This window comes from Panthera pardus, unplaced genomic scaffold (genome assembly GCF_024362965.1).
Source record: "Panthera pardus isolate Hobbes unplaced genomic scaffold, ASM2436296v1 HiC_scaffold_17, whole genome shotgun sequence".
Lineage (NCBI taxonomy): Eukaryota > Metazoa > Chordata > Mammalia > Carnivora > Felidae > Panthera > Panthera pardus.
In genome coordinates this window covers 132,911,777-132,929,788 of record NW_026526732.1, presented here as the reverse complement: position 1 = coordinate 132,929,788, position 18,012 = coordinate 132,911,777, and the positions used below count along the sequence as shown (strand labels likewise).

The window sequence follows — 18,012 nt, the reverse complement described above, 5'->3', positions numbered from 1 at the left end:
AGACAGAGCATGAACGGGGGAGGGGCAGAGAGAGAGGGAGACACAGAATCGGAAGCAGGCTCCAGGCTCCGAGCCATCAGCCCAGAGCCTGACGCGGGGCTCGAACTCGCGGACCGTGAGATCGTGACCTGAGCCGAAGTCGGACGCTTAACCGACTGAGCCACCCAGGTGCCCCTTATACTGATTTTTAAATGTTAAACTCATCTTGCATTCCTAGAATAAATCCCACTTGGTCATGGTGTATTGACTTTTTATATATTGCTAGATTCAATTTGCTAATATTTTCTTAATGATTTTTTGTTTCTATCTTCATGTGGAAGACTAGTCTGTACACTTTTTTTTTCCTGTAATATATATATATTTTTTTACTATCAGGGTAATGCTGACCTCATAAAATGAGTTAGGAAGTATTCTTTCTCCTAAGTGTGTATAGTAAGGGTATTATTTTATTCCTTAAATGCTTGAAATCAAGTTCTTTAACAGAGATACAGCTAAAATTTCCATTTTTCTTGAGTCAGTTTTGGCAATGTTGTATCTTTTATCGAATTTGTCCAGTTCCTCTAATTTGAAAAAGTCATTGGCAAACATTGTCCATAGTATTTCCTTATTATTCTGTTAATATCTGCAGGATCTGTAGTGATGTTCCTTCTTTCATTTCAAATAAATATAATCTGTTATAATTTGTGTCTTTTTTTCCCCCATCAGATAAAAGTTTATCCAGATTTTGATTGTACTGATTTTCTCCACTATTTTTCTATTTCATCAATCTCTATTTTTGTGTTTATTATTTCTTTTTTCTGTTTGTATTGGGTTTAATTTCTTCTTCTAGCTGCTTATGATGGAAGCTTGGATAACTGGTTTGGGATCTTCTGATCTTTTCTTTTTCTTTGTTTCTTTCTTTGTTTCTTTCTTTGTTTCTTTCTTTCTTTCTTTTCCTTCCTTCCTTCCTTCCTTCCTTCCTTCCTTCCTTCCTTCCTTCCTTCCTTCCTTCAATAGTGGTGTTCAAAGCCAAAAATTCTCTTTAAGTACAGCTTTAGCTGTATCCCACAAATTTTGGCATGCTGTTCCCATTTTCATTTAGTTCAAAATATATTCTAATTTCCCTTGTGATTTCTTCTTTGACCTGTGAGGTATTTAGAAGTGTGTTGTTCAAGTTCCAAATGTTTGGGAATTTTTAATATTTTTCTGTTAATGATTTCTAACTGAATTTCACTTTGGTCAGAAAATGTATTTTTTGCAATTTTAATACTCCAAAATTTATAAACTTCTCTTATGGCACCGAATATGGTCTATGTTGGTGAATGTTACAAGTGTATTTGTGTGCATATACATACATACATACATATATATATGTATATATATATATATATATATATATATACATATATATATATGTATTTTATACACACACACACACACACACACACACACACACATATTCTGCTGTTCTGGGCTCAGTGGGTGGTGTGTTCTACAAATATCAATTTGGTCAAGTAGATTAATTATGTTGTTCATGTCTTTTATATCCTTAAAGATTTTCTGTTTACTTGTTCTGTCAATTATGGAGAAAAGAGTGCTGAAGTATTCAAATATAAAGTTTGTCTATTTTTCCTCAGTTCTGTCAGTATTTTGAAGTAATGGTAATGGGGTGTATGTACATTTAAAACTGTTATGTCTTCATGATGAATTGATCCCTTTAAAATTATGAAATGACTCATTCCTTCTAATTAAATGAAGTCTAATTCATTGCATATAAATATAGCTACTTCAGCTCTCTTATGATTTGTATTTGCATGTTTTCTCTTTTTCTCTTTTTACTTTTAACTTACGTGTTTACATTTAATGTGTGTCTCTTGTAGATGGCATATTGCTTTTTTATCAAGTGCAACAAATCTGCCTTTAAAGCATTTACAATGGATGTATTATCAATATGGTTACTACTTGTTTTCTATTCATCCCATCTGATATTTGTTCCCATTCCCTCTTTTTCTTCTTTCTTTTAGACTGAGCACTTTTCAGGATTCTATGTTAACTCCACTATTGCCTTATTGCTATTTTTCGTTTTGTTTTTCGTAGTCTCTGATGTTTGTAGTATGCACTTAAACTTACTGCAGTCTATCTCTGAATAATTTTGTATCAATTCACATCTAGTGTAAGTATCTTACAAACAATATAATGATGAAATGCTTCCATCTTGCCCCATACTTTATGCCACTGTTGTCATATAATTTATTTATATGTATCAGAAATTTCATAATGTTATGATTTTTACTTTCAACCAATTACCTTTTAAATTTTAAAATGAGGGAAAAAACCTTTTATGTTTTCCTACATATTTACTATTTCTTTTGATTTTCATTTCCCCATAGAGACCCATGCTTTGAACTAATATCATTTTCTTTTTGTCTAAATGTTTGCTAACAATAGAACATTTCAGCCTTGTTTGTTTGAAAACAGTATTAATTCACCTCCATTTTTGAAATAGCCTCCCTGGGTATAGAATTCTAGGTTGTAGGTTCCTTTTGGCAGTTTAAAGATGTTACTCTATTGTCTTTTGTCTTACATAGTTTCTTATAACAAAACTTGCTTTCATTTGTTCCTCTGTAAATAATTCTCTTTTTTTCTGTGGCTGCTTTTAAGATTTTCTCCTTAGTGTTTATTTTTAGTAATTTGATTATGATATATCCTGGTGAGATCTTCTTTTTATTTCTCCTGCTTGGGATTTATTAAGCCTCTTAAGGATCTGTGATATTATTGTTTTCCCCAAATTTGAGGAAATTTTGGCCATTATTTAATTCTCTCTCTGTGCCCTACCCTCTTTTCCCCTGGGTCTTCAATTACACGTTAGGTTGTTTGCTATTGTAACACAGGTCACCAAGACTCTGTTATTTTTTTCTCCAGTCTTTTTTATTTCTGTGTTTCATCTTGGATCATTTTTATTTTTACTATAAGTTCAACAGTATTTTCTGCAATATTTAATCTGTTCTTGATGCCAATAGTGAATTTTTCATTTCAGATACTTAATTTTCCATCTCTTGAAGTTCCATCTGGCTATTTTTTAAAATATATATTTCCCTCTTTCTTATCACTAAATTCATGTTTTACTTAAAATATTTGAGCATAGTTACAATAGTTGTTTTAATATCCTTGGGCGCTCGTAACATCATCTTTATTATTCCTCAGACTGTTTTTATTGATTGACTTTTCTCTTGATTATAGGTCACATTTTTCTGCTTCTTGACACTCCTACTAATTTTTTATTGAATGCTGAACATTAAGAATTTTATGTTGTTGAGTCTAGATTTTACTGTCTTATTTTGAAGAATGTTGGGCTTTCTTTTAGTAAGGGGCTGTTATTTGTGTCCAGTTTGATCCTTTTGAAGTTTGTATTTAAACTTTGTAAGCCAAAGTCTGGAGTAGGCTTTACTCTCAGCATTAGTCACATTACTGAGACAGCCCTCTAGAATCTGAATTGCTTCTCTGAGTGATGAACAAGGTCTCTCCAATAAGGCTGGCTGAAACACAAATGCCTCCCAGACTTGAGTAAGCTCTACGAAATGTTGTTCAGTTCCCAGCTTCCAGGTAGTTCTTTGTCTAAATTTACGGAATTTCTTCCTGCATATCTACATCTTATTATTCAGTACAAACTGAATGGGGTCCTTATGTAGATTTCTGGAGTTCTTTTTTTCTTTGTAGAGCCCACCTTTCTAGAACTCTACCCCATAATGTTAGGTGCCTCAGATTCTCTAAATTCTGTCCTCTATCTCCTCAACTCAGCAAAACAGTTGTTCTCTGTTGGAGTGCCTCTTCCATGTTCCATGGTTGAGACTGTGCCTCCAGGAAGAGGCTCAGAGTGATTGCAGAGCTCACCTCATTTGTTTCTTTTCTATCAGGGATCACAGACTTGCACTGCCTGTTGTTCAATGTCTAAAATAATTATTTCATATATTTTATGTAGTTCCCGCCTTTTTTTTTTAAGATGGAAGGTTTAATATGATTTCTGTCATTCTATCATAGCTCAAAGTAGAAGTCTTTTCTTTATACTTCAACAATGAATCTTGGAAAACAGTTTGGCAGCTCCTCAAAAAGTTAAACATATAATTACCATATGACCTAGGAATTCTACTATTCAACATAATTAAAAGCAGGGATTCAAGTGGATATTTGAATATGCATGTTCATAGTAGCATGATTCATGATAGCCAAAATTTGGAAGCAACCCAGTGTTCAACAAAAGATGAATGGATAAACAAAATGTAGTATATGCATATAATGGAATATTATTCACTCCTAAAAAAAGTGAGATGCTGAAACAGGCTATAACATGGATCAATCATGAAGACATAAAGCTATGTGAAATAAGCCAAACACAAAGGATATATACTATATGATTCAATTTATATGACGTACCAAGAATAGGCAAATTCATAAAGACATAAAGTAGAATGGAGGTTGCCAGGGATTGGTGGGGAGGGGTGGATGGCAAGTTACTGTTGAATGAGTTTAGCTGGGGAAAATCAAAAAGTTCTAGAGATGGATGGTGGTGATTACTGCATAACATTGTGAATATACTTAATGTCACTGAATTGCGTACTTAAAAATGATTAAAACAGCAAATTATATGTGTGTGTGTGTATGTATACAATCACAATAAAAAATTACCAAGACCGAAAAATTTTCCATCTATAATAAAGGATTTCTGACAAATCTTTCAAATATTCCAATAAAAATCTGACTCCAAAATTTGTGTAACACAACAAATAAATGCAATTCATGATTATAAACCAGATCATTTTGGTATAAAGTATAGCATTGTCCCAGTTGGCAAAACTCAAATGAGATCTGAGGATTAGACAGTAGCAATTTATCACTGTGAATTTCCTGATTTTGATGGTTTATTGTGTTTAGGAGAATGTCATTGTTTATAGGAAATACACACAAAGTCCAGGGTGATGGATCAATCTACTCTCTTAATGGTTCAAAGAAAAGAAGATCATTTGTAATGGATCTGAAATTTTTCTGTAAGTTTTTTATGGTTTCAAAATTTTAAAATATAAATGACAGTATTAAAAAAGACTGTGTAATGTTATCACATTGATCTGGTAAGAGTAGAATTACCTACAGTAAAATCACAGTAAACCATGCGTTAACCTTTGTAAAAAGTTTAAAATTAAAACTTTGAAAAAAGAAAAAAAAAGAGGCAGTGAAGAACAAAGTCTCTGCTTCATACTGAAACTCAATGTCTTGCTTTACAAGAGAATAAAAAGGGAAAAAGACAAAACCAAGGTGGATAGCAAGCACTTATACAAACTTGCCGGCAAACGTCTGATAAATGACCAGAAATCAACCCTTAGTTACTTACACAATGGTTTTTCCAATGTGCAAAAATGATTTCTCTACAAATTCCCGAACGCTATGGACTTCCCCAGTAGCTATGACAAAATCCTCTGGCTCATCATTCTGCAACATCAGCCACATAGCCTAGAGAGAGAGAGAGAGAGAGAGAGAGGCAAATCCAAGTTAAAGTTGAATGCATCCAGTTGCCCCTTGGGAAAGATAATGTTATCAAAAGCATGTAATTGGATATGGACATTGCTAAAAGGTAAACTGAGGCACATTAAAAAATTTTTCTTTCAAGAGTTTATTGGAGCATACATCAATTCAAATAGGGCAGAACTAAACCAAAGGAGGCTGGGAGCGCTGCACTAACAGAAAGTAGGAGTAGGGTTTTCATAGAGTAGACACGGAAGCACAGTAAAAAAAGTTATTTGATTGACTCTAGTTTACACAGTTGCCTTATTTAAAAAATTGGAGATAGCTGTTTGTGATTGGTTGTTCTTAAGTTTCATTTTCTTGGATTTGAGTGCATGGACTCTGGCTTAGGTTTTGGTTCACTTACATAGGCTATTAAGGCATTAAAAGCTGCCTCTGTCTAATGCTCTCCTTATATGAATTCTTTGACCTGCACAGCTAGAAAATGAGCATGAATTTTACACAATATTCTAACCATCACAGTAGTTATGTGATGTGAAGTTATGTTATGTGAAGTCAAGTTCTCAAACTTGAATGTGCATGAGAATCATCTGTGGAACATCTCAGTATAGATGCCCAGGACACAGAAGTCTGGACTCAGTAGACGTGAGAACATTTAGGCATCTTGATTCCCACACAGCAGGTCTTTGGGCTACAATTTAGAGGAACAAGTATCTGTGGCAAAGAAGCTTTTACATATACTTAAGAAAGGAAGAGTTTAAAAAGTATTGCCAAATTTTACTTAATATCATGGACAGAAGGTAAGAAAAAGTCATTTTTTAAAGACAGGTGATTTTCCTTAAAAGTAGAACCAAATTTTTAACGATAAGGTTAGAAATTTACCAATGTGCTGACATCAAAAAGCAAAATAATCAAGAATCATTAATGGAAAAAGAATCATGTGATGAACAAAACTGCCACTTTTAAAAAGTTATCTGAGTGGCAATAAGAATGTTTTCACCAGAGTTCAGGATTCATCAGGTAGCATTTCAAGGTCAGGTACTCAATGGGGGCATCATACTGGTGGTGCACTTTTTCCACAGGAATGAGAAGTCTAGTTGGGCAACAATGCAGCTGCATGTCTGAGACACAAACTGGTGGCAACTGTCATAGCCTGGCTCCACTCAGTTGTAACTTTTATCAGTAGCTATACAGGACTACAGTTTCTATAGTTTGGAACTGTACGTTACTTTTTGTGATTTTGTTGCACAGGAGACGCAGATTTAAAAAAAAAAAATCATAGCTTATAGTTGACTAGGCATGCCTCTTTAATAAAAATCCAAGCCAAAAAAAAAAAAAGGTTTTTTTTTCATCATTCTCACCCACTTTTCAAAATAAAATGGGCAAAGATAATAGGCACTTCATTAGAACACAGTCCCCAATATTATGTGCATTAAACTCCTGTAACATTTAAAGAAAACTATTTTGGTTGGTGTCTCCCCAGCTGCTATTGGAGCTGAAATATAAGTTGCTGTAATCAATGGGGCAATTTATTTTTTCTTAGAGAATGTAACCCAAAAAGTTTAATTCCTCTTTATTCATTTGAATTTGTGGCATCCTTCTGAAAAATAAAAAAAAAATGATCTTTCCCTTTAAGTTATTTCTTGTGAATATTTTGTACTTTTGGTCTATTACAAGACTATTTCAAATCATATTCTTGTTCTATGGAAGATGATACCTTTGGCAATTGTATATGCCTTGGAGATGGGGCACACTGGCTGGGACAATGGCAGTAGATTCAGGTCAGTGATATACCGAAAAGTAGCTAAAGAAACTGTCTTGGCTAGGAGAGAGTTCTGCTGACATTAATGAAATTTCTGCAGCTTCATTTTGCATTAGGAGTTGACAGTTGGTGAACACAGTTGATGAGCAACACTTCAAAAATTGTTAAATTAGTATTAGTAATAAAACTTGATCAATTTTTAAAAGACATAAAAGTGCAAGATGTTCTCTTTATTGGGATAGTCCATGCAACACAGAGTTTACAAAATCTTTGTACCTCCCTGAACTCAGGGATGAGCTATTAAATGCTCTAGGCTGAGAGGATTAGTGGGTTCTGAAATGCAGCCCAGCTGTGCTGGCCAAGCCCTATGCTCAGCACCCTTTGTTGTGAAGGTCCTCACAGGGTTGTCTTTTGTAATGGGCACCAAGGCACATGGGCATTAGCACAGGCCTGGTGGGGGTCTATCTCCCAGTGTCTCTGTGCCTTGCATGTGCAGTTCCCGCAGCTTAGAATACCCTCTTCCCTCATTTGCCTGGAAACTCTCACCTCTCCTTCCAGATCCCATACAAAAGCCCAAGATCTAGTCCTTGAAATAAATTCCTATTATCTCACTGAGTTTCCATGTGACCAGTGGCACACAGTATTGTTGGCTTCCCTGGGACTGAGCCTGCCCTTTGGCCACCCTTCCCCAACTAAGCTGACCTCCCATCTTCCCTGAGTGCGCGCGCGTGCACACACACACACACACACACACACACACGCACACACACACACGCACACACACACACACACGCACACACACACGCTTGTTTTGGCTTTCTTCAAAAATACTTTCAGAGTTTTTAGGAAAAATTAAATTATGCTTCTGGCTACAATTTCTATTTGAACATTTTTCTGAGGGATTAGTGTATACACTTACACGTGTTTTACTCAAATTTCCGTTCTAAAAATAACATTTAAAATAGGTCTTTCAGGACTGCTCAGCTTATTTCTTTTGAAACACTATGTTGTGCTAGAATGGTTTTGAAAAAATTATATTTTTAGTCATGTGAAAGAGAGCAAGAGCTTGCTAAAAATAAAAGGAGAAAATATGATTACTCGTTAATGGTAGATTACTTTAAACACTAGGCACGAGTTCCCTGGTACTTGTTTTGTTCCCTGACGGGAATCTGGGGATCAGTAGGAGACTCTCACTTTCACTAAAGTGGGTGCCAAGAATCTGCTCTTTTCTTTTCCATCAGACTATCTGTGGCCTTTGACCTATCAATTTCTAGGCATTTCCTCTAAAGTTCATATTGTACCAGACTCCAGTCTGGGAATGGGAAGGGAAAGGATATACAACCCCAGATTTATTTGTTATTACTGAATAGTTTACTGGTTTTAACAGAGGGAAAGGGCTTTGTTTAAATTTCCACTGAGCATAATTAATGGTTATTGACTGGTAAATGAAGAACAGGTGACATTCTGGATTAGAAGATAAATGATCTTGTGTTTGGGTGTGATAATGGGTTAGTAATTTGCCACAGAGCCGAGGCCCAGTGCATCCCATCATAATGCTAGATCATGTCCAGGACACAAAGGCCCCTGTGTGAGAAGTACTCAGCCATTCACCTCCTTATACAGCTGCACACGTTGATTTGGTCCATTTATTCTCTGATGGATAGCACAACTGAGGCAAAAGCTCACCACTTCTCACCTTCCTGTTCACATGCTGAACATATGACCCATAACACAGCCAGGCCACAATCTGTGATCAAATCGCCACTCGGCTTTGACGTCTGACTATAGAAACAATTTTGAGGTTACATGTTTTAGATGTCAGTCCTCTCTCTTTGTCTCTCCAGGAATGAAGGAGAAAAAAGAGAGTCTTCCCACATTCCTTCAGTGCCCTTTAAGGATATGACTGACTTATCCACTTCCTCAGATACTTATTTACTTTCAGCCGTGACCTGATCACCAGTGCAAACAAAAAAATCTCCTGCTTTTTAATCCATCCCACAGGGAGGAAAGACAGTTAAGGAATGTACCAAGGCTTTAGATTCTTCAACATAAAAATATCCCTTAATGGCAAATGAAAAGCGCAGTTTTCAAATCATGTCTCACATTCATTTTGCTTTTAAGGCACATGATGTAGAGAAGAAATCTGACACCATACCATTGACATTGAAGGCCAAGTATAGATGGTTATAAATATTAGTTAAATTTGGACATGTGTTCTCTGGTAACTATATAATTATAGACAGAACATATCTGTTCTATAAATCTAATTTAGAGAAGTCAAAATAAAAAAAAAAAATTCAAGGAAAAACACTCTGTCCCAAAATGTACTCTTTGGCTATTCAAATCATGAATGCGGAAGTAGGTAGTGAAGGATCATTCCGCTTTCTTTGATTTGGTAGCTCTGGAGGCTGTTCACAGCTGGACCAGTGAAGGAGAACACCCAAAGTACATCACCACAGCCGACTAACTACACCTGATTCCATGCATGCCTTTTGGGGTGTGAGGTGTGTTTGTCTTAAAAATCTGGATTCTACAATTGCTTCCACCTCGCCATTAACCTCCAGTTCAGTATCCAAGCCACAAACACTTATTAACTGAGCTGTCATCCATGAATAACAAGATTTGTTAATCAAGGTTATGTTTAACTATGTTTATTTGACTGCTGCTTTTCCAGTCCTGTGCTTTGTGCTTTATGTGCTACTGTCATAAAAATAATCTTAGAACCATATGTATACATATATACATATACATATACATATACATATACATATACATATACATATACATATACATGTATATATTTCAGGGGAGAAAGTCTATGAAATAATTCCAATAAAAATCAATGGAATTTGAACAAATGGAAATAAAAATTCCCAATAAAAAATGCCAACTGGGGCTCCATTCACATACATTTTGTCTTTAAACTTTAGTAGCTGTCTTCATGATAAGAGCTTGGTATTTATACAGTTCAGGTCAGGAGTTCAAGTAGTCTTGCGCTACGTCAGGCTTTATGCTTTGTAGTACCCACATATGTAGTCCTGAGCATTAGTATGGGAGACTACCCCCTACTATGACATAGTTGGGAAACAGGTACCAAATGACTATATAAATAAAACTATATCAAGAAAATTATCTAGTATAAAACCAAAGGCTGGCCTTAAGGCCTTCTCAATCTAGTAATTTTCTTCATGGACAAAAATACTGTGGTTTGTAGATTCCTTCCATAGAGTTCTTCAGACATTTTAAAGATACAAAGTTACTGAAAAGAATCATTAGGTAATAAATTAATAAAAACAATAAAATAACAGAACACAATTTAGAAAGCTAAAGAACACAATTTAGAAATAACAGAACACAATTTAGAACACAAATATAGAGCTCTTGTTTCTTACTTTTGCTATTAACACATTATTTTACATTGATATAATATGCACTGAAAGAAAAAGGCTTTGTGTCAAAATTGGCCCTGCCCTCTATCCCTATTTTCTAGCTAGGCACATCAATGTACAAATTCCAAGGGCAAGGGTTAGTTTTCCTCTGGAAACAAGAGAAAACCCTCATAGTCTTGTGTTAATCATCATGAATCAGTTTTTTCTGGGATACTATAGGCAGATACAGATTATGTATTTATTTCTTCTATTAATCTTTGAGTATATTTTATCTCTTCTATTTGTTCCATTTCTTTTTCAGGCGCACCAATTATGCACATGTTGTATCTCTGTTTTTCTATTTTCTGTGCCTATTACACCCTATTGAATCATTTTTAGGCTTGTTCTTTTCCCTATTATTTTATGTGGTTTCTTCCTGCCTGTTCACCTGATTCTTTTCAGTAACATTTATTTTAAATTTTGTTGCTAGTGGGGCTTCAGTTTCTGGATGGATTTTTTCTCTTCCATATCTTTCCTGATTACTTCTAGCTCAACTCTTCCATTTATTTTCTTTAATCCAGGGGTCAGCAAACTTTTTCTTAAAGGGCAATGTAGTAAATATTTTAGGTTGTGAGCCATATGATATCTAACATGAGTACTCCATTCTGCTGTTGTGGCACAAGAACATATACAAGAACACAGACAGTACAGAAACAAATGGCATGGCTGCATCCCAATAAAACATTATTTACAAAATCAGTCAACTGGCCCATGGACTGTAATTTGCCCACCTTTACTTTTACCAAACTCAACAAAAATATGTTGCCTATAATTTTTTTAAATCTATGGAGAACAATAAATTGAGCTCCAGCTATGTATTTTTCTTTGAATAATAAATACTCCTTATGATATGTGCTATTCATCTGTTTTACTCCTTTTCTTCTCCTTGCAACCCTCTCTTCACTCCCACCTCAGGTACAAATCCTGGAGTAATGCCTTTCAAATTATTAATACTATTTGAACAAGGTTGGAAATTTGCTGAAGAATCATATGAGGCACAGGAAAGTGCGCTGAGGGCACCCTTTCAAAGTTCTCTCAAAAGCCTCTCATTGAACTCATGGCTGTCCTCGTTTTTCAGCACTTAGTTGATTAGTGTGGCTTGCAGAATAGTCCATAAACAGCAAGACTGTTATGGTACTACTGGCAATCATTGCTTCCTTGCTGCCTTTACAACAGATCATAATCTGCACTCTCAGCTAGGAGGCTATGTCACAGACAGCAAAATTGGTTCCTCCTTCAGCAACATCCTCTTGCCATTCTGCAGTATAAAGGTGGGTATACTGAGGTATTCTTCATTCCTCTGTAATACCATTTTGTGGCCTTTTAGGACTCAAAATTAATTTGAGCAAAACATACATCTTGTATGTATGTATGTATGTATGTATGTATGTATAACATAATATATTCTGAGTACGTAAGGAATTATTTTAAGCAATTATATGTATCCCTAAATTATGTGAGTATAAAATCATGTATGAAAGAACTTTAATGTAAAATCCACATACAAATAAGGGATGCTTCACCTGTCTAATCTGCTTAATAAGCCATCCTAACATTTCATGGTTTAAACCTTTTTACGGTTGCGGATTGTATGAGCTGGTAATTTAGGAGGGCTTGGGGTGGATGGCTCGACTCTGCTCCCTATGACCAAGGTGATCTGACTGGGGTTGCTGGCCTCCCTCAGAGGCCTAGGTCATTGGTGCTCAGTTCTCCTCCATATGTCCCCCAAACCTGTGATCTCTCATTGTCCAGCTCAAGCTTTTTTACAAAACAGAAGCTGCAAGGTCTCATAAGGTCTTAATAAGACCTCACTTCCTCTCATATTACTATTTATAGGGTCAGTCCCAATTCTTACAAAAGGGAAATGGATCTCCTTCTTTATGAGAAGAGCTGTGGAGTCACAGTGCAAAAGGGCCTGCCGAACAGGAGGGATTATTGCAGCCATCTCTAGAAAAAATCTACCACAAAGGCCTATCTTGTGATGGCTATCACAAAAGCTGATTGTTTCAATATAGTAATGAAATGACTATGACTGCCTTTAATATAAGCATTATTGCTTCAGCTCATAGTTTCTATATAGAGCTCCATCTATCTTTAACATTGTGTGGCATTAGGTTTATATGAGGGTGACAGTAATTTGCAGACTAACACCTGGAATATGGAAACTCACTTTCAGGTCACTGTAATTTAACAAATACTCTTACTTGGCCCTAACATCACTACTGTCACAACATACTTCCCAGAGTGGTTGTTTCCTGGAGCGTGCCCAGCCACCTACCTCAACCAGGTGTTTCCAATTACCTGTTCCCACTCGCATACCCAGGTAAGCCATTCTTGAATTAGTTCCTGGCTCAGCAGGAACAATATAAAAGCTGTGGGCATGCAGCAGGAAGTTACTTTATACTCATGACCCCCTGATTGCCCATCTCCCTGCTTATAGTTCCTGGCCTGAACATGTTCTTGGGAAGCCAGCTCTGACTTTTCTATGACCTTATCCCTCAAGCCTGTCCTGGCCACCTGGTTCTGCCTCAGTCTGACTCTGACCTTTGGAATCCAACTTCTGGGCTTGTTCTGGGCTCCCTTGAATAACAGGTCCCAGTGTTGCCATAGATCTCTCAGTTCCAGGTTTGATAATCGTTGTTACCAGTAAATAAAAACTATATACACACCATATTATGTGCATTATGGGAGATGTTGACAGGACTTTACAAGCTTAGTCTAAAACAATAGAAATATAGGGGCGTCTGGGTGGCTCAGTTGGTTAAGCGGCCAACTTCAGCTCAGGTCATGATCTCGCGGTCCGTGAGTTCGAGTCCCGCGTCGGGCTCTGTGCTGACAGCTCAGAGCCTGGAGCCTGTTTCAGATTCTGTGTCTCCCTCTCTCTGACCCTCCCCTGTTCATGCTCTGTCTCTCCCTGTCTCAAAAATAAATAAAATGCTAAAAAAAATAAAAATAAAAAAAATAAAACAATAGAAATATAATGCAAGCCACATACGGAATTTTAAAATTTCGATTAACCATATTAAAAAAGTAAAAAGAAAAGGTGAAACTAATTTTAATGCTTTATTTAATCCAATGTATACAGTACAGTATCATTTCAATATAAAACATTATCACAATATTTTACCTTATTTTTTTGTGTATTAAGTCTTTGAAGTACAGTGTGTATTTTGCATTTATATCACATCTCCATTCAGACTGGGCACACTGTAAGTGCTCAGTAACCACATGCAGCTAGTGGACACAACACAGGACAGGTCAGGGCTGAAGGATCAGCTTCGTGTGAGAAAGGAGAGTTCACCTGCTATGGGATGCACTGCCCTACCTATGTGCTTAACCTGTCAAAGACTCTCCTGGAGCTCCACGGAGGAGGCCTCCTCATCTCTGTAGCAGAGCTGGAGGAATAATCTTCCTCTCCTCCCTCCTTTGTAATTGTCTCCACCTCCTGACTTTTCTGGCAGTGATTTCATCCGTGATGTTAACTAGGAGGTAGAGAGCTTGAAAAGCAGTATAACTAGCTCCTAATTTATGGTCACCTATATTTGAATGCTTGCCTTGTCCATGTACAAATGGGCGACAGTACTACATCTCTAAGTATTTATCCCCCAATTAGAATACCTGGGGAGTAAATACCTAGAGAACCACTTATGGGTATGCTGAAATACAGTGATGAGGAGAGGAGGCAGGAATTCTCAAATTTTAGTGTGCTTTAGAACCATCTATAAGGTTAAAACACAGATTGCTGGCTTCCTCTAGCCCAAGAGTTTCTGATTCAATAGGCCTGGGGTGGGGCCTGAAAATCTGCATTTCTAAGAAGTTTGCCTAAGCTGGGGCTGCTTGTCTGGGACCACACTGAGAACCACTGTTTGTTGTAGCTGGAGCTCAGACTTGGGATCAGACCACCTGTGTTTAAACCCAAGCTCCAGGCAGGACTCAGCTGGAAACTTCTGGCAAGTTCCTTAATCTTCCAGTTCCTCAGAAAAATGAGAACAATAACAGTACTTACCTCATAGGGTTGTTTTTAAGATTAAATAAGGTAATATAGGTAAAGTGTCTGGAACAGTGCCTGAGACATAGTAAGTGTTCAAAGACTATTATTTATCATGATGATGATGATGATGACAATGATAATTATGTAGCTAGAGAGGGTTACTGGTGTCTGGGAGGATCTAGTTCATCTCCATGATCAAATTCTTGCACCCATATATGGCACAGGGAGGGGAGACTTAAAGGGTGGAGTGAATTTAATCTTGATTCTGTTAGTCAGAGCCACAGAATTTTATAGCTGGAAGGGGCCTCAGAGATGTTCTCATCCAATTCAATTCATTTTAAAGGTGAAGCAACTGAAACCAGAGAGATCATGTGACTTGCTTAAAGTCATATACCTGGTTAGTGCCAGAGCTGGGAGTAGAATCTCAATTCCTCTTTCGGTATTCTTATTGCATTATATGAACATGCATTTTCATGTGAAAATTCTATTAGAAATGGTTGTTAGGAATAGCTGCATGGACTTCTGTGGCCATGTCAGTCAGTTAAGTATTTATGGAATATTTAGGTGCTAGGTGCCACTCTGCTAGAGTCTGATGGTGTATCAGGGAGGGATAAACAATGTAGATGCTGTGCCTGACTTATGGACTCCCAACATTTATATACAAAAAGGGTTTTAAAAGTTCAACATTGGATTTAAGAAAGAACTTCTGAGACATAAACTCTAGGTAGTTTCCAGAAGACATTAGGCATAGAATCTTTCTAAAACCTTCCTCCTAAGCAAGACTATCCTTACAGCTCTTGCTGAGGGAGTGAATCAGGCAGCTGTATTTAAGCCAGGTGACTTGTCTCTATACCTTCCCTCCTTCCCAAATCCCTTATCATGGATGGGGACCTGACATATTCTAGGCCAGTCTGTCTTAAAAGAGTGTGTAGTAAGAGACCCAGAGACTGAATGAATCCCACAGCACTGAGCACTGGGGCTGTCTGACTGTCACATAGAGTCAGCCAGCCCTGCTGAAGTCCAGGGGAGGCCTACAGAAGAAGCAGAGCAGAGCAAAGACCTATTTGGGTAGAGGAGTGGGAAAAGGTAGAGTACAAGGTTTGGGTGGTGTTGAGGGGAGAGATGCATAGACAAACAGTAAAGTAGATTTCATTTCCCAGTTCCTGTAAATTATCCCAACACTCTATGAGAAATCCCTTTTTACTTGCATTTCTCTGACTTGGTTTCTGCTCCTTGTGCCGATAAGCTCGGACGAAGACAGCTGCAGTTGGAAGAAGACTTTCAGAACTTTGTTGAGTCTCAGTGTTGGGACCGATCATTTGTTAGGCTCTGTATTCAGTGAAAGAAGGCAGTGCCAGAGGCAAGAAGGCACCATTTGAGAACTTAGCATCCATACAGAAGACTGCCATGTGTCTAACAGCAACCAAAATAACAGAAGGCAAATGAGACAAATGCTAGCAGGAAAGGAGATACAAGAGAACAAAGGAGATGATTACTGCACATGAGCAGAGGAGGAGAGATCCAAAGAATTCTTAGTCTGTTTTTTAATCCCAGCAAGCAGTGTTGACTGCCCATTTTTGAGTTCCTCTGAAGACTGCAGACGGAATTAGTGTTCCATTTAACTTGTTCATTTAAACTCATTTCAAATGTGTTTCCCCACAATGTCTTCATTTACAAAAATCAGGATTTCAATTTAAAAGTCACTCTACCACTTAATAGTCCTAAAACTATACTTGAACAGATTCAGACTTAATCATGATGCCTTTAATTTTTGGTTGTTAAATATAAAAATATCCCAAGATAAACAGTGCTGTTCTTCTGGGAGGTCAAATTGCCTTTACTGACTTGGTCTTATCCCTGAGTGTAATGTTTCTGCTATCATAATTATTTCCCAGATGCTGACTCTGTAATATCTTTGACTGAGAGATGAAAAGGGAAGTAATTAAGACAACATTTATTGTAGCAGTAATATTGGAGCCTAGTGATACAAGAGGAAAGAAATTCCACTAATATATAAAAAGCAATAATGTAAGGACAACTCCACTTCCAAGATGGACTGCTTCACACTACTGAAAATTGAACAAAAAGCCCCTTTGTGTTCTCCAAATTAAAAAAAAAAAAAAATCAAGAGCGCTCCTAAAAGTTCAATTATTTTGAAAACACATAGATGGTGACAAGAGATTTTTGGGGGGTGGGTATTTATAAATCTAGATGAAATCTAGAAAGACAAGCCTTTAATACACTGAATTAACATTTTCAAAACATTAACTTATCAAGTATTTGGAAATCAAAAAATGTCTAAAAAATGTTTTTAAAAATCTTTAGCAAAGCCTACTTCAGATTACCAGACTCTGGAGAATAATAATTATTTTTTGGTGACTAAAATTGCCAGTAGTCTGACAAGTATCAATGACTGCTCAAGACCCATTATTAACAATAAAAAATTGTCTATTACTACACAACACCATAAGTAATATCATTTAGCAAACACTAAAGGTCACAAACTGAGGGAAATCTTTTCTGTTAATATAACACAACATTTTTCACATTCATTTCATATGAATGAACAATGTATTCATTGTTTTCCTGAACACTAATTTAGTGTTGTAGTTTTTTGCTTGTATCAATGAGTGTCAAAATATTGTTCTTTAAATACATGAAAGTATTTGCATAGAGCTTTATTACTGATCTTTAGATGTTAGCCAGAGGCAAAATAAAACAGAGAAGCTCCAGTTGGGAAATCTCACTAGCAATGAAAAGCAAGAGTCTTTAACATATTCTGCTTTTCTGCCAATTTTTTTCCTAAGTATACAATGGTTTATTTACCCTACAATTGGTAAAATTAAAAGTAATGTCGAACACTATAAAACTATACTTCAACTACAGGACACAAGGATTCCATTTCCCTAAAAATGAAACAGAAAGCTTGCAAGGAAGAATACAAAAACTCTTAAGAGGAAATTCTATGATCCTGACATGAATTAAAATACAATACCATATAAACCAATTACGGAAAAGCCAAGAAACACAGTGTGTTTCAAAAATGAACTGAGAAACACATGGACAATTTTTATTAAGTTATGCCTTTCTACATCATCTCATCATTAAATGCTCAATTACCTGTAATTGTTTGCATTTATCCCAGTTATTAAGAAAAATAAAGCCACCACATTTTGTCTCTTCAAAGTCAAAGAGTCCACAACCAGATATCTGATGCGGTTTTCAATTCTGTTTTTTCTCTCTCTAATGCTAACTATCTTGCCATCATGGTACTGCCTTAAAAGACAAAATGCCCTTTCACAGAAGTGCAGGCTCCAGCTGATGGGTTACTCACTATG

At 36.5% G+C, this 18,012-nt stretch overlaps 1 protein-coding gene across 3 annotated transcripts in view; it reads right to left on the bottom strand.

Annotated features, from left to right (window-relative positions):
• The window catches only part of GMDS (GDP-mannose 4,6-dehydratase), a 624,172-nt gene that overhangs the window by 118,560 nt on the left and 487,600 nt on the right, over window positions 1-18,012 (bottom strand). For all 3 annotated transcript variants that reach the window (XM_019419915.2, XM_019419914.2, XM_053904946.1), the window contains exon 8: window positions 5,363-5,481. In XM_019419915.2, the coding sequence (XP_019275460.1) occupies window positions 5,363-5,481 (119 nt within the window). The remainder of the gene's footprint in view (window positions 1-5,362; window positions 5,482-18,012) is intronic.